General features: G+C 41.4%; 1 protein-coding gene across 3 annotated transcripts; it reads left to right on the top strand.

Annotated features, from left to right (window-relative positions):
* Positions 1-246: 246 nt before the first annotated feature.
* ap1b1 (adaptor related protein complex 1 subunit beta 1) lies at positions 247-22,490 on the top strand. Of its 3 annotated transcripts, none has more exons than XM_062381953.1 (24): positions 247-313; positions 2,667-2,727; positions 3,795-3,900; positions 3,986-4,121; positions 4,620-4,865; positions 5,091-5,281; positions 5,393-5,614; positions 5,741-5,861; positions 5,977-6,072; positions 6,445-6,560; positions 7,562-7,727; positions 8,554-8,652; positions 9,869-10,128; positions 10,470-10,671; positions 10,876-10,896; positions 11,125-11,211; positions 11,728-11,757; positions 11,846-11,986; positions 12,088-12,233; positions 12,323-12,452; positions 14,208-14,292; positions 14,811-14,897; positions 15,541-15,695; positions 21,031-22,490. In XM_062381953.1, exons 2-24 carry the CDS (start codon positions 2,691-2,693, stop codon positions 21,103-21,105), a joined length of 2,955 nt encoding a protein of 984 aa, XP_062237937.1. In that variant the 5' UTR covers positions 247-313; positions 2,667-2,690; the 3' UTR covers positions 21,106-22,490. The 3 variants fall into 3 exon arrangements, with proteins under 3 accessions (XP_062237937.1, XP_062237936.1, XP_062237938.1); XM_062381952.1 differs by lacking the exon at positions 247-313 and adding an exon at positions 493-623; XM_062381954.1 differs by lacking the exons at positions 247-313; positions 10,876-10,896; positions 11,125-11,211 and adding an exon at positions 495-623.
* The last annotated feature ends 739 nt before the right edge of the window (positions 22,491-23,229 follow it).

Here is a 23,229-nt window from a genome sequence, read left to right as displayed (position 1 = left end):
GATGTTGTATTATCTTGTGTTATGTTGTGTCATTTTGTGTTATGTTGTGTTATGTTGTGTTATGTTGTGTTATGTTAATGTTATGTTGTGTTTATGTTTATGTTTATGTTAAGTTGTTTTTATGTTTGTCTCGTGGACAGTATGTAAAGCAGCATGTAGTTGATGGAGCTGTTGAACCACTTCCCTCTCTTCGGTCTCTGAATGAAAGCTGACGTTGCTCCGTCTGTTTGCAAACGATATTTAGAGAAGAAGACGGAAGTAAATCGAGTGGGAGGGGACGAAGGCCATCACAGCTCCTGCCTCGCCTGTCACGGTAAGATGTCTGTGGACATTTTCTCTGCAAATTCATTGTGTGGCGCGTCTAAATTTAACTGCAGAAGGTACGCTAATTCACGGGGGAAGGTTTAAACTTGGCAGACAGATTAAGAGCTTAACTAGCCCGGCAGAGGCTTCCATAAGCCGCTGCTCGGAAGGTCATGCCTCAGCGGCGCTAGCTGGAGAAGTGGCCGGGGCGCTAGCTGACACTGACAGGGAGCCTGCACCGCTGCGCTAGCATTTAGCACCAGCTTCATTCATAAAACCACACCACTGCCAACATGCAGGAATGGGCGAATCAGCTCTGCGTGAGTAACCGATCGAGCTGCGTTGTTAACGATATCACTATCAAGTCTAGACGGCCTGAACTAACGTTATCGTCTCGTATTTGAATGCACCTCCAGCTATGCTAGCCTTAACGTCGATGTAGCCTGATGCTAACTAGCTAACTATGCTGTACCCTGTGGCTAAGTTAGCAGTGTTAAGTTACGGTCAGCTGCTGTGACTCGCTCATATTGTTGGTTATAAACTATATGAGAGCACGCCATCTTCACGGTGGGCTGGCAGCTGCGGGAATTGTCGTAACATATTGTAATCGTTATATTGCTGCTACAGGAAGGCTGAAGTTAGCTTCCCATTCGCTTACCTGTATTTGATAACTTGACCTAAATGCTGATCCACTGGTGATAGTTAATAGTTGAATAATGATCGGGTGGATTGAGTTGAAGATGAGAGAATCAGACGCTGACAGTTTTCTGCTTCTCTTAATGTTGTGGAAGGATGTTGGACACGAAGTCCCAGCTCAGTGGAGTTTGAATTAGACTCGAGATCTTGTGGCCTAGAGGTGAAAAAGTGCTGGAGTATAGTTTTGTTTAACGTCACAAATGGAGTAAAACGTTTCAAAATCCGAAACAGTGCTTTAAACAGTCTCTGGTTTGTCTGAGAGAATGTAATCCAGCTCTGACCAGCGCACAGTGGGTTCAGACCTAGACCAGGTCCTATGTGGACAATAAAATGCAATTTTCTTGTAATAAAGTTTTGACTTTTCACTGGGTTCCAAACCTGGCCTCTAACTACTGCGTCTAAACTCATTTCAAAACTGCATAAAGTGCAGATCAATAAGTTTAGTTTTTCTGAACTCTCTTATCAGTGTTTGCCCTCTCTGTTGTTACTCGCTGCTTTGAAAGTTGTGTCTTTTTGACTGGAGTCTAACAATCTGTCTGATGTTTGCAGCTGCCTGAAGCTCAACAGTAACTGAAACTAACACGATTAAGTTATTTACGTTTTCAGGTTTATCGTTCAATTTCAGTGTTACTACTGGTGTTATAACATTGACAAGCCTCAGCCACACATACATTTGATATAAAATATCGGTTAACATTACGATCTGCTGGCATCATTATCTCTTCAAGTAATTTCTTTATAAATAAATCACATTTGATTACTGTAAACGCTGTAATATTAACGAACATCCGGACTATTAAAGGCAATGTTCATTAATATAATGATCATTAAAAGACAGCTCATGTTGTAAAGATATGTTGATATTGTTTAAGGGAAATTCCCCTCTGACAAACCGTACAGCGTCATATGATTTGAATGGAAAGTCATTTAAATGAATTGAATTATCAGCCATCTGTTACATTCAGTACAGACAAATTCCATGGACCACATCAGTATCTATACTATCATACTCATTCATATACGGACTTAGACAGTTAGCAGTCTGTTAGGTCCACAAACTAATACAATAATCCTAGCACTAAACCCTACCTTCATAAAGGGTTATAATATTCAGGTTTTATTTTGTGTTTGTTATTATATATATAGGTGTTTTCTAACACTTAATTTGTGAGGGTTGGTTATATAACATAAACACCTTTCTGTATAATATAATCTATCAAACCCACTCCTTAACAGTTTTCAAATAAAAGTATAACCCTCACAAAGATAGGATTTTCTCGTATTACGTTTAGTGCTTAAATTCTGGTAATATATGAGGTGTTCCTGTAAAACAGTTTCACAATTCTTCAAGGGAAAGAGGAACGAGAGACCAGTCACTGTTGTAGCTATATACTAGAACATTGTTTAAAGAGAGGCACTGGATCAACAGGAAACTGCTCAGTAAAAGAGATATTGCTGACCCAGAAAGAGGAGATGTGAGCGTCCGTTTTCTCACCAGAATCCATTGTTATGTATTTTGATAGATCAGAGTCACTTGTCCAGGAGAAGACAGGAATTCCTTTTATTTCCCTATGCTTGCACTTCTAGTGTTTCCTGTTGCTCTTGTGATTGTCCCAAGCTTCAGAAAAAGATACAATCATCGTTTTCTCTCTTTCTGCACGCTGCAGGAGAATCGACAATTTGGATCCAAGATGACGGACTCCAAGTACTTCACCACCACCAAGAAAGGTCTGATAGCTTAATCTTTATCAATTTGTTCGATAAATGGTTAACGTTTTTAACGTAACAGTGCTTTGTGTATTGTGTGGCATGCTCAACTGGATTCTGCTGAATTATTATCTCTGCTAAGAGGGACCTGGACATTTTTTTTTGGATTCACCTTGATAGTGTCCAATTAACTGAAAGCTGTTCAGTGGTTTCAGAAAAATGAATTTGCAATGGAAGCACCACAGTGTGTTACACAATCACAATCATCCAGTCAATTAAATTGGAGATGTTTTTTTTAGCTCAAGCTGAATGGTCCCAAATGTATCATTTAATAAACACTGTTGTTGAATTGACTCAACTACAGCTTGGAAAAAAATACAAAGAAAAATGCTAGAACCCTGCTTTGTGCCAACATTATTGCCTCTAACTTAACAGCTCTGGTTATTTATGATCCGATTAGACATATGGAGCACTACTTCTCAGAGGTTTTACTGTCCTGCTGGGCCCCACTGCTGTATTTTTGATTTCCTCACACATCCCTGAAGCAAGTTCCCACACACGGATACTATGAGTGATGGTGTCTACACTCTGTTTATTTAGGATTTCTTGAGACTCAAGTGTAGGAGCATGTTTCCTTCAGTGTCTGCATTTCCTGTGGCTTTGCTCAGTGTTGCTAAAATCTTGTAGGAGATTGGGGGTGATTAACGGCTCACTGTGCCTGGGAAACTCTAAGTAGCTAGATTTAAAATTGACAGTGTAGGTTTATGGTGTAGTTCATGCAGAAATGCAGCATAGTAACACAGGAATAAACCAAAGGAAGATGATCTCGCCCCGTTTAATATAAAACACAATCATTGATAAATAAACAACAGAAAATCCGTTGTCATTTTTCCAGAGAAGTTCACATGACACTTTATTAAGTATCTCTACAGACAGTACAAAGTCAGAAAGAATCTATTAAATGTTGACAAATCCCAGGTAATATTTTTTCCCAGTATTAACTGTCTTGAAGTATTTTTACTGTACAGTACTCCTTTCCAAGCCAAACAGGCTACATGATGAATGATCTTTACCTCTTGTGTATGCAGGAGAGATCTTTGAGCTCAAGGCAGAGCTGAACAGTGATAAGAAAGAGAAGAAGAAAGAGGCTGTAAAGAAGGTCATAGCGTCCATGACAGTTGGCAAGGATGTAAGGTGAGAAAGGAGAAATAATTTCAGGAATATCCACAGTGTAATTATGTACTGTGACTCAACACCTTCCACTCTGTCCTTCCCTCAGCGCTCTGTTCCCAGATGTTGTGAACTGCATGCAGACGGACAACCTTGAACTGAAAAAGCTGGTCTATCTCTACCTGATGAACTATGCCAAGAGTCAGCCGGACATGGCTATCATGGCTGTAAACACGTTTGTGAAGGTAAAGCTTAGTCTGCCATAAATGTGCAATCACTTTTGTTGTAAAACATGTGAAAATATGTTAACTAATCAAACATTTTGAGTGAATTTAGGAATACAATTATTTTGAATAGGAACAGTAAGTTCTACTTGAAATGTATCAGGAATATATAAATATATATTATATCTTTGAATAATTTGAAAGACACATTTTCTCCTCAATAATTAGAAGCAACTCGTGCATGCTTTTTTGTGCAGCTGTACATTTCTTCTTGAATCAGTGATCTAATAACCAGAACCTCAAGGTGTCAGTTTAGGTTAAACAATCTTTTGTAGTCTTTGAAGAAGCATTTTATTTCTTCAGTTTCATCGTGCTACAACAACGGGGACACCTCAAATGGGTCACTGTATTCTTTCAGAATATCAATGCAGAATGAAAATCAAAATATCTGTCAGATGATGAAGAAATAAATTAAGGTTTGTGAATTAAGCCATCACCTCTCTGATCCACGTATTCCAGGACTGTGAAGACCCCAACCCTCTCATCCGAGCCCTCGCTGTTCGCACAATGGGCTGCATCCGTGTGGACAAGATCACGGAGTACCTCTGTGAGCCGCTGCGAAAATGTCTGAAGGACGAAGACCCATACGTGAGGAAGACAGCCGCGGTGTGTGTGGCAAAGCTCCATGATATCAACGCCCAGTTGGTGGAGGACCAAGGTTTCCTGGACACCCTCAAAGACCTCATCTCTGACTCCAACCCCATGGTATGATTTCTTCAGGCATCCTGCTGATTTTCCATTGAGCTGGACAGATTTCTCACTCAGGGGGACCGAGCTGGCTACATACTCTGCTCTGGGTTGGCATACTAATGTTCCAACCTGATGCCAGACTGGAGTTTGTACAGTGGCGTCTTTTGTGTCTTTATTTATAACTGTTGGCTCTTACTTTTTCCTGTCATCATTTATCTGTTCTCTTGTCTTTATCTTAAGGTTGTAGCAAATGCAGTGGCGGCACTGTCGGAGATAGCAGAGTCTCATCCCAACAGTAATCTACTGGACCTGAACCCCCAGACCATCAACAAGTTGCTGACAGCTTTAAATGAGTGCACAGAGTGGGGACAGATATTCATCCTTGACTGCCTGGCCAATTACACACCTCGTGATGACCGTGAGTCCCAAAGGTAAAAGCAAACGCTGGCTTCATTAACACTGCATATCATTAAAAACCCATTCCCAGTAAACTCCATTAAATTTTCTGCTATCTCCCTCCTCATATCATTAACATCTACTAGCATCTGTGAACGTGTGACCCCACGGCTCTCGCATGCCAACTCGGCAGTGGTGTTGTCAGCAGTAAAGGTTTTAATGAAGTTCATGGAGATGCTACCGAAGGACTTGGACTACTATGGCACCCTGCTTAAGAAACTGGCTCCACCTCTGGTCACTTTGCTTTCTGCGGAGCCCGAGTTGCAGTATGTGGCACTAAGAAACATCAATCTCATCGTGCAGAGACGGTAAGTGTGGGGAGATGACCTGGGGAGAAGTTGCATTACTGTAGCATGGCAAATTTCACTTGCTTTTGTATGGCTATCCAAGTCAGTTGCCACATATTATAAAAACAGTTCATGTCCCTTTTTTAGCCCAGAGATCCTGAAGCACGAGATGAAGGTTTTCTTTGTAAAGTACAATGACCCAATCTATGTGAAACTGGAGAAGCTGGACATCATGATTCGTCTAGCATCTCAAGCCAACATCGCTCAGGTAACACATATCACTGCTGTTATGCACTGTTGTTAATGGCGCTTTTTTAGACAGAATATATATATTGTGGAAAGGATAATCTGCGTTACATGGATACGTGTCTGTCTCGCTGAAGGTGCTGGCTGAGCTGAAGGAGTACGCCACCGAGGTGGATGTGGACTTTGTCCGTAAAGCGGTCCGAGCCATTGGCCGCTGTGCCATCAAAGTAGAGGTGAGTGCAGATGATGTAATACTGTCATCAAGTGGTTTGTTGTTTACATCGATGTGGCAACTATGTAGGTCAGCGTTAAAGCAAGAGTTAGTTTCCAGTTAGTGTTTATATGATGAACCAAAGGTGTCTCTGTCATCATGGCAGGGTGTTTTTCATACTGCCTCAATGAATTACAGTTGTATATCATGATTTTATGACTTCGTTGAAATAGATTTATGCTTGGAAAAAAAACAGTGTACGCTTAGGTCATTTTCTTCTCCTTTACTTTCAAACCAATGTTTTAGATTTTACCTATGTCTTGATTATTATTATATGTCTCTTCTGGTTATATAGACCTATAATGCCAACTTTTTTTCTCCCTCCATTCATTAGCAATCAGCGGAGCGTTGTGTCAGCACCCTGTTAGACCTCATCCAGACTAAGGTTAACTATGTGGTGCAGGAGGCAATCGTGGTCATCAAGGACATCTTCCGCAAGTACCCCAACAAGTAGGTTCCCTCCTTGACATTACATTACTCAGCACCTGATGTATTTAGTCTGGTTTCAGTCCTAAAAATGTATAATGTGAGTGCTTTATAATGTAAATGCCATAGAATTGGTCCCCTTCATCAAAGTGGGACACTTTGTAAGACCTATTAAATGCTTTGAAAAGCTGTCGGATGTTGACATTTTAGACTTACTTACTCAAGCATAGTTTCATTCACAAGCAGTCGCTTGTTCCACTTCACCGCCTCTCTGATTATATTCCCTTCTCAGATTATATTCTTTAAAATGGCAAAGCTCATTATACATGCAAAGTGTTTTCAGTTTGGCCTTTGTCCTAAATGACTTGCAGGAGAGTTTTCAGAGAAGAAAATGTCTTTACTAGCACAGTGTGGGATTTGCAGTGGACACCACTTAACTTCTTTTCTTGATTGCACCTAGTGAAACGTCAGGCACATTACACTGGAGCGTGACTACTGCTGTGACTCCAACAGAGTGGATTCATGTGCCAGACAGACACCTCTGCCACACAGCAGTCCACCATCAACCGCAGTCATGAGTCTCTGAGGCAGCGGCTTTGGAAAGCTTACTCCCCTCCATGCCTTAGGCCTTAAGCTAGTCAAACTTCTGTCTTTTCTGTTAATTAGACTCCAACTAAATCTTTCCTCTCTGACATGTCTTGTAAGAAGTGCATTATGTCAAAGGAGCTGGCTCTTATCAAACATTTTATGCAGATAGAGCAGATGGCTGAGCATCTCACAAGCAAAGGACCCAAAGCACAAGATCTGTTGTAAAACGCCAGTAAATATTGGATTTAGATTTGTCAGGCTTCCAGAAAACACATCTACGGAGTGATGCTAATGTTTTCTGTCTGCTGCTCTTCATGCTTTTGCTGTCCCTAGTGGTCAAAAATGTATTCATGTAGCCTTAAATCAATTACTTACTTACTATGTATTATATATTCTTCTATAACATTTGCAAAATCGTCACATGTGTCTGTTTCCAGGTATGAGAGTGTGATTGCCACTCTGTGTGAAAACCTGGACTCCCTGGATGAGCCGGAGGCTCGTGCTGCCATGATCTGGATCGTGGGAGAGTACGCTGAGCGCATTGACAATGCTGATGAGCTGCTTGAGAGCTTTTTGGAGGGATTCCACGATGAAAGCACTCAGGTGTGTTGAGGAGAGGGGGGGGCAAGGAGGTTGTTCCTTAGAAAACATAAAAGTGCCTTTTATTGAGGTGGCCCCAATTATTTGCAGTCGGTGCTGGCAGTTAGTAGCTCACTTTGGTTTCTGGAGCTGGAAATAATTAAAGCCACCGGTGGCTGCTGCTAAGCTCTGAATATGGAAGTGACATGCCACACTGAAACACAGAGTACTACAGAGAACTGCTTTAATTTAACTGACAAAATCTGTTGTAACCAGGATAAATGAAATCCTAGATGATTACTTTACTTTACTAATCTAGTCTAATTGATTACCCCCTAAAGCTACTTGCCATTCATTAATGTATACACATTCTAACACACTGAGTGTACAACCAGTTTGGTTTCAGTATCTTGCTGATTTTTACGTGCCAACAAGAGCAGCTGGGGATCAAACCACAGACATTGCGATTGATAGCCACAGCCACCACAGGATATGTGGCTCAGAAGCACAAACCTTCACTGGATCACATTTTCCTGAGTTCTTTACTGGTTTAAACCAAACTGATTGTGAAGGCTCAACCTAAGTAATAGATTCATGTTATTGCTTTGAAGAGGCTTAGTAGATTTATATTAAGTGATGTTTGTGGGTATAAGGAGAAGCATTTGCATCGAATGGTCCCTTTGTGTTGTGGTTTGTTTAGTATTTAGCAGGGTGTGGCACCCATGGGAAACCTGAGAATTAAACTAAGTTAGACTTCCCTTTTTTAGCCATAATTGATTTGCATTAGCTGTATTTAAAATGAGCATGTGATTAGTCTTAACATTCTGTATGTGTTCACTGTGCCCTCTAGGTGCAGTTGCAGCTTCTGACGGCAATCGTCAAGTTGTTCTTGAAAAAGCCCACTGAGACCCAGGAGCTGGTGCAGCAGGTTCTAAGTCTGGCCACACAGGTGAGGAAAAAATATGTCTACACATAGTTTGATGCATTCATTTCACATTCCTACCGTCACCTCCATGTACAGTTGTGTGACAGCCCTCACTTTGCTTTATCCTCATCTGAACACACCATCCGTGTCTTCTTCCTGAGTAATTCTCTCTCATCAACATGATTTCTGAATTTACTTCTTAGCTTTTATTTTTTGTATCTATTCCGAAGACCTTTCATTACTTTATTGTTGTTGAGACACTGGAGTATTGGAATGGTTTTATGAAACCAAGCCCTGCACTTACCACAGTAATGACTGCAGTGGTCTTGGCTTACTCTGCAGGTACAAGGTCTGCATTTTAATTGTTTTAGATAGTGAGTTGATTTAAAAAAAACATTAAGTCCATCTCACATTATTTCAGCCCCAATACTATTTGTATCTTTCAGGTCAATAATTACCAAAATAAAGATTCCAAAACATGTTCAGCATCTCTGTAAATTGTACGTGTGATTGTTTAAAGACAACGCTTGATTCTGTAGGTGGTCAACCAGCATTTTAACGGTTAACATTTTTTAAGTGAGGTTCAGCAGACAAATTAGAATAAACTGCATAATGATATATGAACTACTCAACCATGTGCATGCTTTAATCAGTAACATTAAACAACATAATTGAGTAAAAAGTGTAATGCTGGGAATTATCGTTGTTTGTTGTCTCATATCCTCTAGAGCTTTAATGAGAAATATAATCACGGAAAGGAAGAAGTGGCTCTTTTATGTTTGTTTTTCATCATTAATTATACGAGGATGACGGAACATGAGGAACTCCTCATTTTGCTGCAGTCTGATAGAGCACCGACAACTGTGGCTTTGAAAATTACTTGGGTTGAGGCCGAGTTTCTCTTGGAGAATGATATCGAAAAAAAACTACCATCATAAGCTTCACACATACAGGCTTTTATTATATAATATTTTTGCAACAGCATTAAATACAACAGATTTTTTTCCTGCAGGCAAAAAGCAACAACAAGGAGAAAACACCCTTTATAAAAATGTACAGTTTCAGGTTGTCTCACACATTATCCAAATTCAAGATTTACCCCAAGGCTCGGTTTTTGAGATCTTTTGATCACTGTTCAGTCACTCATATGGAGACAAAGACAGAAAAGAGTCTAACATTAAGAATTTATAAAATATGCTCCATAAATAACAATCCCTCATCCCTCCCTCTCTTACTGCAGGATTCTGATAACCCAGACCTCAGGGACCGCGGCTACATCTACTGGCGTCTGCTCTCCACAGACCCTGTGGCCGCTAAGGAGGTGGTACTGGCTGAGAAGCCCCTGATCTCAGAGGAGACGGATCTGATCGAGCCCACATTGCTGGAGGAGCTCATCTGCCACATCGGTACTCTGGCCTCTGTATACCACAAGCCACCGAGTGCCTTTGTGGAGGGCAGCCGTGGCGTTCAGCACAAGAGGATCACTGGCAATGTTGGATCGTGAGTCATGCTCTTTTCTTCTTCTTTTTTTTTTAACACTGTAGAAAAAAGGGTGTGTTTACTTAAGTGGACTTAGCTTCTTGACTTTGCTGTTTATATCTGCTTAGCAACCCACTTTCCAGCAGGGTCATGTCAGGCTGCTTGGTGCCTTCAGCTCATTACATTTACTTCCATTGTTCAGACTGAGTTGACTAGATGGCGCTATGACAGCAGTTTATGAGCAAATTAGACTTTCAAATAGTTTGATCACAGTCAGCAGGTATCAGGCCCGATCACCATTTAAATACATTATTAAAATTAACGTTACTCTTTTTTTTCATGTCTTTGTTTATTTCTATTAGTGGGGAGAGTGAGAGCCCAGACACAGGTTCTGCTGCCGGAGCTTCTGAGGCACCTCCTGCTGTCATCCAATCCCAGGGAGACCTCCTTGGAGATCTGCTTAATCTGGACCTGACGCCTCCTACCGCCACAGGTCCACCACCCCCCACCTCTGGCATGCAAATGGGTGCTATGGACCTACTTGGAGGAGGATTGGACAGCTTGGTAGGTGTTCCACACACAACTGTTTGAGATAAACTTCCTGGTGCTGAAAAGCTGCTACAGCACATCCTACTTGATTTTTATCAGTGGGACCTGGTGACGGTAATATGTCTCTTTCTTGTTTTCTTTACTCTTGGTGCTTTTTGTTTTCTTTTCTCTCTTGACCCTTGTGTGTTTTCCTTTCTTTGTTTAACGCTGCACCTGCAGATGGGCGATGAGTCTGAGCCGGTAACTACGTGGAGGGAGAGGGCACCACATTGATAAACCATGTCAGACCATTTTAGAGGATTCATTTACCCACTGCTGTTTTACTGTAGTTCTCATGCATCAGTCTGACATGTTCATTCCTCATTGTCCATCAGTGGTTACAGTGACAAGTAGAGTGAGCATGCTGTTAAATCCTGGAGTCCGTCTCTTATCTCTGGGCTCTGCGATGTGTTTTCGTCTTTCAATCAGCCGCCCATTCCTCAGCGGACGGACACTCCTCAGTCACCTCAGCTCCCGAATCAGTCCCCATCGCCCCCAGATTACAGCCCCACTGAGGTTGGTCCAGGAGACCTCACTGGACCAGTCAAGGCCAGCACCAGCCTAGATCCCTTTCTTGTCCCCTGGTGTACGACTTTGTCCTCTGAATAGCCCCCCCTTCCCCCTTAGCCGTTGACCTGTGCCTGTTTGCACTTTGTATTACACAGTTTATGTTTCCCGCTCCATTTATTTGTGATTTTATATTTATTTGTAAGAAATTGTCCTTCATACACAATAGTTCAGCAGTTGCGGATAGAAATAGATCCTTTTTCCACCGTACCCCAACCTTTTCATCATCACTAGAGATGAAGGTAGTGAATAGCACTTAAAAAAAATAATGGATTACAATAGACACCTAAAATGAGAAACATTGATGCGTCCTTGTTATTAATAGAATAAACCCCATAGATGTCATCATTCACTGAACAGCGTTTTAGACCCTCACTTCCCTCCCTCCGTCCACTTCCAACTTCCCCAAAGATGATTTAATGTTGCAACAACATAACTTTTTTTCTGCTTCAACCTTCTACTCAGCTTGGCGGAGACCTTGGAGGAAGTTCTGCTGTAAGTAATTTCTTCTACAAAGGTTTTGTCGGGCAGCTCAGTGTGAAATGGAACGTGTTAGGATAACGTGTGGCTTTGTTACTCACAGATGGGGGCTGGTTTCGGCGCTCCAACTCCAGCTGCAATGCCTGCCTCTTTCAATGCCCCTGTTAGCGGGGGTCTGGATGACCTGTTTGATCTCGGTGGAGGAGTTGGTATTCCTACGGGGGTGAACAGCGCACCTAAAGCAGTGAGTTCTGAAAAGCTAGGATAAGACATTTTACAGATTGATGTAACCATATGTGTCCATGATGTATCCATAATTAAAAATCGTATTCTATTCCTCTGCAGGTTTGGCTTCCTGCCATGAAGGCCAAAGGTCTGGAGATAACAGGCACTTTTGCCCGCCGTGCAGGGGTCATCCAAATGGAGATGACCCTCAATAATAAAGCAATGAGTATCATGACTGATTTTGCCATCCAGTTCAACAGAAACAGGTAAGAACCACCTGGATGCGATGGAAGCTGAGATTTTGATATTTTTAGAAAGTTTTTGAAACTTTTTCCCCGTGTGTGTTTTTCTGCAGCTTTGGTCTTGCTCCAGCTGGTCCACTCCAGATTCTCACTCCTCTCGGCCCAAACCAGAGCATTGAAGTTGCCCTTCCCCTCAGTACTGTGGGCCCTGTTATGAAGATGGATCCTCTGAATAACCTGCAGGTAACAAACTGTTTGTTTCCCTTCATTTGTTATATCTTTCATGGCTTCCTAGTGAACCCAGGTCCTTGAAAACCAGGACAGCTCTCAGTTAGAGTGTAAGTTAGCTGTTAGATGTGGCTGTATTAAGTTTTTAATAATTAAATAAAAACTTAACTTTGCTCAATTTGTGTAAGTCTTAATTCAAGTTGACAGTGTTTTAACACATTTCATTTGTCCTTGCATATCAAAAACTTACAGATCTAGAACTAAAATAATAAATAAAACCAAAATGTATCTTATATTTCAATATTAATGGACCTGACTGCATCTCATGTGTTGTCTTGAAAATATGACTCAAGTCATGCACCCCCCCCCCCCTCCCCACTGATCACCAATACTGCTGAATTTTCAGGCAGTGAATAAAAGGGAATTATAACATGAAACAGCCGTCAGAGCGGTTTTGATAAGTTGTAAATAAAGAGAAGCAGAGGCGGGCTTGTTTTTGATCAGGGTGGTTCTTTTAACTGGGCAGAATGGTTGTCGGCTGCTCTGTGCAGCTGGAGAGAGAAGATAAGAGTGTCGAGGGATGATGGAGGTGGGGGGCGGTCATTAGTGGTCCCGCAGCACAAGACGCCTTTGTTTCCCCTGGCCTCGGCAGCCCTGCGTACCTTTTTACTCTACTTTGAAAGGGTCTATGTTATTTTGTCTTGTTGGAGCATAATATTCCACAATGACAGTGTGAGTGCTCTTCTAACAAGTGATTCAATGTTGCAGTTTTGCTTTTGATTGGATTGATCAGTGTATCATCTAATATGTGCACATGCATATTCTGTCTTACTGCCATAGATTGAATTAATACTCTGGAAAACACTGGCTTAATTAAGTTGACAAAATCTACACGTTTAATATACTATCATAGAATACTCAGGCAATTGGAAACTGAAAAACAAATAATTTCTTGCTTAAAAATGACAGACAATTATCAAAAGTGTTAGAGAGATTAATGTCTTATTATTTGCCAATCAAAATGTGTAAGACTAGGATTTGTCTTACTTAATTTATCATTTTAATATGTTTTTCAAAAAGATAGATTATCTATTATAGTTTGTGTAGTCCCGCATTGCACCGAGGAATAAGATGCCCTAATTAATCATTTATAAGTCTGACTTCCTTTCTGACTGAACTCAGTGTCCCCCTCTCAGCTCCTCTTTCTTCAGTAGCCTGATCAATATTACTGCCGGCCAAAAAACAAATATCACCCTGTGAAAAAGAGGTGTCCTACAAGTAGAAGGCACAGACAGTTGTGTCAAGAGAGTGTGTGGTGAAAAGAGTCGACACCGGTGACCGTGTGATGTCAAGAATATCACGTGATATTCGCAGCGGAGTTAAATTGTCTCTCCCTGCCTCTGCCTCTGCCTGCTGCACCCTGCTGATCCACCTCTTGCCTGAATAATAAGAAGGATTTGATGCTGTTTTTTAACGCGTCTGTGCAGAGAACCTCCCACTGTGCTGTGAATGTGTGAAAGGCAAACCCTGGGTAAACTCCGTAGCCAATTCTACGTATTTTACACACGGGTCATATCATATCTGAAAACTGCTTTAGAGAGTAGGACTCCCAATGGCCCGGAGCCCTCTTGTTCAGTAAACAACAAATCTAAACCATCAGTGCCCATCCTTGAAGGGCACTTGAAAAGTAATTACCCGTGAATTTCTTCTTGTTTCTCCTGCTGTCGTCTTCCTCCTCCTGACTCATCTTGGATATGTTTACTCTCGCAGGTGGCTGTTAAGAACAACATTGACGTATTCTACTTCAGCTGCCAGTACCCCATCAACATGCTGTTTGTAGAGGACGGGAAGATGGGTGAGTGGGTCTTGGCTTAATCTCTTCATTACAAGCCGCAAAACTCAGCTGACGTGAATGACACTCACATACGTCAGTCTTTCCATGAGTGTGCATCATTGTGTCTGATCTGAGCCCTTGAAGAGGTCTGACGTAGGATTTGTGTGTTTGTGCGTGCGTTTGTGTGTGGCTGCACACTTGCTCTTTTATACACAATGCCATTTCTGGGCTGTTTTTTTTTTCTCCTTATTTTTATGTTGCTCGTTGATTTATTCTGTGAAAACGTGTTGGCAGTTCACCGGGCAGAGCTTCCTAATGGGGCTAGCAGCAGGATTGCTGCCAAAAGCCGCAGAGCAATGCTCCAGAGCCACAGCAGGAAGCCTTGTGTTCTCGTGTATAGAATCAGAAAAACTCACACACGACTACACCACAGTTTGCATTTATCTTTAGCACAAATCCTATTGCTATCCTCATACTGTGTCGATTTCAGCATGTGCTCTGTATTTGGACTAATCTCATGACTGTCTGTTACTCTACAGAGCGACAGGTGTTCCTCGCCACATGGAAAGACATTCCTAATGACAATGAGTCCCAGTTTCAGATCAAAGACTGCCATCTCAACTCAGGTGAGAACGCCACAGAGAACGTGAGGGTGATTGAGGTGAAGAACACATCCTGCACAACACACCATCTCCCACACTTTCTTTTAAATGTGAAGACAGATGAGCAGAGCAGCAGAGGGGGAAAACTCAGACCCTCGTTGCGGGTGCAAATTGCATTTGATGAGACTCATCAGCTGTAGTCCCTATTTACGTGTGATAATCTAGTTTAACACAAGCGTGAGGGCAGCTGAACTGGAGAAGAATTCCTAATGACAGCTTAATGGAATTTTCCCCTCCACAGATTACATTTCTTCATGAACAGAGAGAGTGAACGTTTCACATCCGGCTGGAGCGCAGCAGTAAGACTGAGGAGAAAAGTTCATTTCAAATAAGCGACTGTATTGTCAGTGCACCGACAGCCTGCGGGGACATTTTAAGGGATTATAGTTGAAAAATAAATCCTTCATGGTTTATTGTACATTTGATGGTAGTTTCAGCAGACAACAATAGAGCATGACAGGAGTCAGTGTGTGACACTTCATACTGAATAATAACAATGTTTATTCACAGAAACTGAATACTAAACATGAGCAGCTCTCTCAGATGAGACAGGATAGGTTCAGCTTTCTACATTTAAAATTAATAACTTTTTGTATTCTTTCCACAGACGCAGCCTCTAACAAACTGCAGGGCAGCAACATCTTCACCATAGCCAAGCGTACAGTGGAGGGTCAGGACATGCTGTATCAGTCCATGAAACTCAGCAATGGCATCTGGGTGCTGGCCGAGCTGAGGGTGCAGGCAGGAAACCCAAACTACACGGTGAGTACTGCATGAGCTGGATTCATTAGTCCTGTCACTGTTGTAGTTGCTGTATTAACTATTAGCTGCCAAAATAAACAACAGCTGAGATGGACATTTAGTTTTAATAAGCAGCACTTAAGTTGCTCAATAAAACTGATGAAGGGAGTTGTAATATGCCATTTGTGACTGTTGTATGACAATTCTGGTTTGTACATGTAAACAGAATGTCTGTCGGGTCTGGGTCGGCCGGTTGCTTTTTTTCCCAGTCTGTATGGCTAAATTATGTTTTTATTACGATAAAAAGAGATGTTTCTTGTATTTTGAAATTTACGTTTTTCTAATTAATTAAAAATCCCCATGTTTGATAATACAGAGCAACTTGTTTTTGTTTCCTACATTTGTAAGACCTCTGCAGCATATTGGCGTTACACGAGAAGGCCTTTTTACAACACACGCCGCTGTCGCTCTAGAGACACATGACATCACAGTGACTGATTTGTACAAGCAGAGACAGAGATTACTGTGAAGCATTGAGTGATGAGTGTGCTGGAGGGGCCAGGCTAGTTGATTGTGCAGTGATTCAAGTGTGTGTGTGTGCGTGCGTGCACATGTATTTGTTTGCGTCTTCCATGGTTTTGTCGTCCGTCACTCCTCTTTGTCAGGGTGCCACGGTCACGGATTGTTTGGCGGTGTATTTCTGCCTGACCGGTCCAGAACGGTGACCTTGGCGGAGCTCTCCTTCCCACTCATCACTCACACACTGCTTCGGATCATGTTTTTATTTATAAGGTGCTATTAACTGTCTTCTTGTATTCTCTCGTCTAGACAAGGCAATTTGTCAGTCTCCCAGCCCTCTCTCATTAAATCTTCTGAATTTTAAATCGTTTCACTGACCTTCATCAGTTTAGTCACCTGACCTGGCCCTGTTTTTTTAAGTAATGATTATTGGTACAGTATTAACTGTGTGCCCTTTAACCCTGCTGGAGGTTTGGTACATTTGTTTTATCCCTTGCTTTAGATTTCTTGTATATTTCCCTTGTGTGTCTGTTTCTGATGTAACATAAATTCAGGAGGTCGTTCTCTGCCACCATCAGCTGATACTGTACTTTCTCTGTCCTTTTGATATTGAAGTCCAAATAATTCCTCACAGCGGCTGAGAAGGCTCCCCTACTTTTTGCAGACGGTTCATAAATTGTTTAGTGAAGACGCAGCTCGACTTTAAAGTTAGCTGTGTGCTGCATGCTGGATGTGTATGCTGACGCTCGTCTCTGTGAGCTGCTGGCTGCTGCATGGTCCCTGCACTCTCTTGGCACATTAAAGCCAAGCTGCCGTAGCCTTTTGTTGGCAGCTATTTTTAGACATGAAGAAGTAAAGCCCTGCCAGCGCTCGTTTTCCTGGGTTTTAATTCGCTTTTGTAGACGAAACATTAAAAAAAGATTATTATTCATTCCCATGACGTGGAGATGCATTTTTTTTCAGCACCTGTTTTAAGGTGTGAAAATTACTTACTTTTCTTATATTTCCCAAACATGATTGACCCCAGCTGTCCCTTGATGCCTCACCACTTATATTAAAAAATTATAGCAGTGCCCCAATTACACACTCCATACTGCTGTCAGCCTGGTCAGACTATTGCCTTGTCCACACTACTGCTGATATTTTTTGGGCCAAATATTTCTCCTCCACTTAAAAATAATAAAATCAAATTGTCCACGTCTTTCGTATTAGAAATTATATCCGTCCAGATGAGACAAAAAACCTACTGCAAGCTCATGCCAGGCCTGTAGATAATCCAAATAATATTGGGCGATGCAGACGCCTGTGAATGCAGATAATGTGGTGCGGTGCAGTAAAGTGACATTTAGCTGCAAACTTGTAACTAGGCCTAACATTGCTAATCCAATGCAGAGAAAAGGCTATGTTAACAATTTGTGAATACAAAATGATGTATCATCCCCTCTGAGTTTTTATTGAGCAGTCATTGTGTTGCTCTGGTTTTGTTCTCTACAAACTCCTGAGGGATATGTTGTTAGCTGCTGAATGCGTGTTTGTGTTCTCCATGTTGTCACCGACACTTTCTTGTGGTAACGTAAAGCGACCTATGTCTGCCTCTAGCTGGTATCATGTCAAAATTCAGTTTGATTCAAACTTTTCATTTCCCTGCACTTAGCCCATCTATACGTTAAAGTAATTTTTTCAGAAAATGGGGAGATATCTTATCCTTTTGATTTGTAGCATGGAGTGCTCATCTGCCATCTCCTGTCCCCATGGCAACTGTGTGACCAGTGGTGTTGCTTTGTTTTCTCTTCCCATATCTTGTGCTGTTAATTCTGATGGTTTTGGTCAAAGTGAATTCAAACATAGATGTCCCACACATTTCTTCAAAAGTTATATTTTGGGGTGAAATTATGGAACATACTGTATTTTCTATGAGACAGTGAATTTTCTCAGTTAGACCTTTGTTGGTAGTGTTACATTTGATTGAGAAGCCCTGTGGTAAACTATTACAGGGTTTTTAATGAATTGACTTAATTTGTCAGATCTTAAACTGTTTGTCATTCTATTCATAAACAAATTAAATGTTATCTTGTTAACACATAAAGTTGATGATTCAAGCAAAAATGAATCTAACAAAGGGACAAGCCCTAACCATGACTCGTTCTTGAATTGTTCAACGGCTTTTGCCTTGTAAACACAGTTGAATTTAAGTATTTTACATTTAAGATGCATCTCACTTTGCCAAAATGTGATCATGCATTGAATAAGCATCTATATTTGCTTGACCCTGTTGCAACGTTGCATTGCGCATCACAAAAGAACATTTCCACGGACTCTGACTCATGCAGTGCTGTCAGGCTGCTTTATTTCTTGCAAGATGAGAGATATGTCCCCCACGTACCTGTCTCATTTTTATAACCTTTGCAGTTCATTGTCATGGGATGAAGGAACAAAGACTGATACGATTTAGTCTCTATGTTCATACAAACCTTCGGGGGAGTCTCCTCCATCATTAATGTAGCTCCCTTTTGCTTGTTTTCTAGTTTCTAGCTTTCTCGATAGCAGGCTGCACTCAGTGCAACTCAGGCATCCGCATTTCCGGCGGTAGCATCTGCATTTCCTCACATCTAACCCCCTGCTGACAGGAGCTTCCTAAAATTATGCCATCAGTAAATAACCCAGAGTGCACAGAGGAAACACTGAAGGAGCTGTGATATAAGTGCTGTATTTCACTGCAGCTCCGTAATCTCCACCACAGCACAATCCCTGACCTTCACTTGTTCCTCGCTGAGGCCAGTGGGACATTCACATCAATGACTCACTGCATTTCTGCTGAATAACTGGTCAGCTGATCAAGAGCCAGACCGATATTGATATTTTGATATGGATAACCAATATGGATGATATCAGAAGATATATATTGAAATTTGGCAATAATTCCTAAAATCATGCTATCAAACCCTTATGAAAAATAAATGTAATTGAGGGTTTGCATTAAATATTATAACATTTTAACCATAAACTTTTATAAAAAGCTATGAATAAAAGAAAAAAACTTCTACATCCAATTATATATAACTTAAATTAAGAAATGAACATTCACATCTTCTATGTTGATCTGTAAACTAAGTTTTCGTATAAAAATAAATAAAATAAATGAGCCGTTTTTGGGGGGGGGGGGGGGGGGGGCTAACAGATATACTAGTGGAACCCTAATTATATTTCTAATGTATGTTGAAATATATTGATATTAATTCAATTTCCTGTATAATAAAAAGCTATTTGAATTAAAGAAAATAATAATAATCAATAAGTTAATTGAAATGAAAACAGGAAGAAATGAAAACTTGTCTGGTGACACTGGGAATAAGGCAGCTTCTTTCTCCTCCTGTTAACTCTTTGCTGTCTGATAATTGGCAGAAAATGCTCAAAGTACTTGCTGGAAAAACGAGGGAATAAAAGAGAAATCACTCACTGAAAGTAGAGCTATATCAAACTTGACAGTTAATTACACAACTTTAACAAAACAACGTATTTGTGTATTTAGCATCTTGCTGCGTTGTTTGTACTTGTCAGTGAAAACCAGTCATGGATGGTTGGTAATTGCAGACAAGTGGTTTCTATTTCTCGCAGCAGAATGCACTGCCTGTTAAACAGCAATTATTTTATGTAACGTTTGGAAATGTGAATTAATACAAAGGATATTAATTCTGATTAAGCATTAAGCACCAATGATACAGTTATTCCGAAGCTCCAGCTGCCGTCTGCTACCTTCCTTTTGGAAATAACCACTGCAGTGTGACGGAGGAAATCTCAGTTCGAGACTCTGTATCAAATCCTAAACCAGCTCCAGCTGGGACTGACTTCAAAGAGCGAAGAGACTTTCTCTCTTTTCTCAAGTGAATTGTTTGTCTGTATTTCTGTGTCTATCCGATAAGACTCAATTAAGAAGGGATTCTTTCTTCATGTCTGGAAAAATAATGAATTTTGTCTCCTGGAAACGAGGGAGGTTATTCCGATTTATTTACTTACTGTGATCTCATTTGTAGCATCACTCTAATGCAGTATTGCAGATGTGACTCTTGTTTGAGGATCTTGCAGTTGTAACATGTAGAATCATTACATTTGGGCAGGTTTGCAGATAAAAAAAAAAGGCCGGTTACAACTTCTTCATACTATTATGAAAGTCTCACTTCAGGAGCTTATTACACCTCCTTCCTCAGAAAACTGTGTCCCTCCTTCATTTCCTGACTGCAATCTATGCATAGGCCCGCCCTTGTGCCCTGTTGTCGCCCCCCCCCCCCACCCCCCCACCCCCCCTTCCCTTCCTCCAACAATGTCCTCTTTAGTTTCTTCAGTGGTTCTGTCATGATGCCGACACAGACACTGATGAGCTCCACTTGTTGATGTGTGATGTGTGACACAAATCAAGCTGTAATGTTCCAGCATGTAACAGCGCTGTAGCAAAGACCGATTTGCCATTCTCCCGATAATGACTTTGTGTACCATCAACGTGATTTTAAAGCTGTTAATTTAAGGTATAAAATCGACCTAGTGTTGCTTGAAGGTGAAAAATGGTGCCGACTGTTTATTTGCTCAAAAAGTGTCTCTTATCGTATAAAGGCACAAGGGGCAAGGCAATTTGATTTGTAAAGCACCTGTCATACACAGTGGGACAAGTTAACATGTTTGTTGTACATGTTGGTTGTTCAAGGAGATTTTGGTAATATGGCTGTTTTAAAATTCAATATATCAGCTTGTGTGTTGTTTGCTGTTAATGGTTCATGTGTGTCCTGTATGTTCTTAAGCCTGCTCGGTCTGTACATGTCCCTCTAAACCTCTCCTCCTCCTCCAGGTCTCTCTGAAGTGCAGAGCTCCAGAAGTTTCCCAGTGTGTGTTCCAGACCTACGAGGCCGCGCTGAAGAACTGAAGAACCCCAGTACGTTTGACCCGGCCGCCGCCCTCAGCAGACTCCCTGTCAGCTCCTCCTCCTGCTCGCCCTCACCTGACCCACGGACCATATTACCATTGCCGCAGTGCAGGAGCCAGGAGGCTGCACTCTTTGCTTCATTCAGCTGGTCAATGACCTACTGTCTCATTTTGAGCCATGTTGTTTTTTTTCTAAAGAGATGTCTGGTTCACTTTGTTCACACCATAAATTACACAACATTAAGTTGTGAAGAATTGTGTGAATGAACATATTTGAGACTCTTCCCCCCCCAACCTTAATTCAATCCGAGACGGCTGTGACACTTGTATTCCCGTGACTGTTTTCTCTGCATGAGGCTCTTCAATCTTGATCTAGCCCCTCTTCTCTGCAACCCGCAGTCTATTTTTAGCATCTGCAATCAGCAGGTGAATCGACACTGTGGGCGTATTTATTTTGGGGTACTTTCTATTTAAACACAGCATAACAAAAAGCTTTAACTCTCCCCATCCCTCTGCGTGTGTGAAGTGGAAGGTGGCTGTCAGGGTCAAATATTTACAAACTACACTATCCTCGTCTTTGTCATTTTACAGTTTTCTTTAGTATCCGTGTTTGGATCAGAGTCCTTCTTTCTGCTGTCCCCTGAAAGCAGTCCGACTGATGTGCTGTGTGCATGGAAGCTGTCGATGTGTGGCCATTTTTTTTAATTTTTACATCAATATCTGCACAGTTTATAGACAAGCAGCAGTTGTCCACTCACTGCTCTCTTACTTAATCATTCCATGGTTTGATTTGTGTCCGTATTCTTGTTGTGTTTATAGTCTTGTTAGTGCGGCAAACTGGGAGAGAGCCTTGGGCGTAAAGGATTTTGTATTTGCGGCTTTCGCCTGCATCAGTGGCAGCCACTCGGGCTCTCTCTGCCGCTTTGCTATCGCTTCATCGTCATCGCAGCTTCTCAAGCACCACGGCCGCCTGAGATGAAGGCTCAGGTTAGAACTAATGACGTCCTGGTTTGTAACACTTGTGAGTGCACATGTAGGTAGCGCACACTGGCTTAGCTGAAACCAGGCTAGAACAACATCCAGTAACGCTGTTGTACCCACAGACTCTAAAGATTAATTATATTCCTTGTCGAGTCATTTCACCCAAGCCCTTTTTATCGACTGCGGGATGTATGCACCTACGGTAACACCTCACACAGATTACAACATAGGGGCTGTGTGTTCTGAGTGTGTGTCTTTGTGTGTGGTGACGGCTGATTCATATGAAATGCTGTTTTAAAAAAAAGAAAGTGTTTAATCAGATGTTGTTTTTTTTGATTGATATGATTTTGTTCATTCTGTGTGCATCATTTGAAAAAACAACTATTAAAAGACTTGATAAATTCACATGTTTAAGGTTTTTTCGTTAGTATTTAGAGATTTCAGGTGGCACATTCTGCCAAGTCTCAGTGGTACTGGATTTTAAATCTTATCTTATGTTTTATTTGCTGTCTAAACTCCACACGCCCAAAGTCCCTGTTACCCAGTGAGCTTTGTGTCCACACAGTATACTTTCTATCCACTGATGAGCACTTAGGTTATCACGTGTTCTCTAAATGTTCACTCTGCTCCATGTTATAGATCCAACAGCCGTCAGAGCAGCGGCTCTGTCGTTTAGCCGTGACCCTCGACTGAAGTCTGAGGTTCCTTCACACTCCAGTGCATCTTTAAGTCAGAGCAGCTCCTCTGTCATGGTGACGGCAGCTTTTTAAAGTCTGAGTTGCTCGTCGAAGCTTAACCAGACTTTCAGCTTGGTGACCTTAACGCTGAACACAAACACACCTTGGCTCTGTTCCCTGGTGGATTAGAAAGGTCATCAATGATCAAACATCCAGACGTACTGACAAAAGTCTTCTAATGAATGATCTATAATACTGATCCTGTGATAAATGCATTCCAATAGGGGGCGCTACTACATTGTTCTAATGTGAATGCAATGCCTGAGGAACACTTATTGTTCAGAGAGTAATTGTTGCTTTGTACTGTAATATAGATTTACAATATTATAACCAAGGTCACAAAAAAAGCCATGAATCCAAAAAAAAGTCACTAAACTTATTTTATTCAGTCATTCAAGTCCATAAAT

This window comes from Platichthys flesus, chromosome 3 (genome assembly GCF_949316205.1).
Source record: "Platichthys flesus chromosome 3, fPlaFle2.1, whole genome shotgun sequence".
Classification (NCBI taxonomy): Eukaryota; Metazoa; Chordata; class Actinopteri; order Pleuronectiformes; family Pleuronectidae; genus Platichthys; species Platichthys flesus.
This window is presented reverse-complemented; position numbering and strand designations above follow the sequence as displayed.

Coding starts and splice junctions, on each gene's coding strand:
- ap1b1 (XM_062381952.1), top strand. CDS start 597: ATGCAGGAATGGGCGAATCAGCTCTGC. Junction 4,122..4,619: donor CTGTAAACACGTTTGTGAAG/GTAAAGCTTAGT, acceptor CACGTATTCCAG/GACTGTGAAGACCCCAACCC. Junction 6,073..6,444: donor GCTGTGCCATCAAAGTAGAG/GTGAGTGCAGAT, acceptor TCCATTCATTAG/CAATCAGCGGAGCGTTGTGT.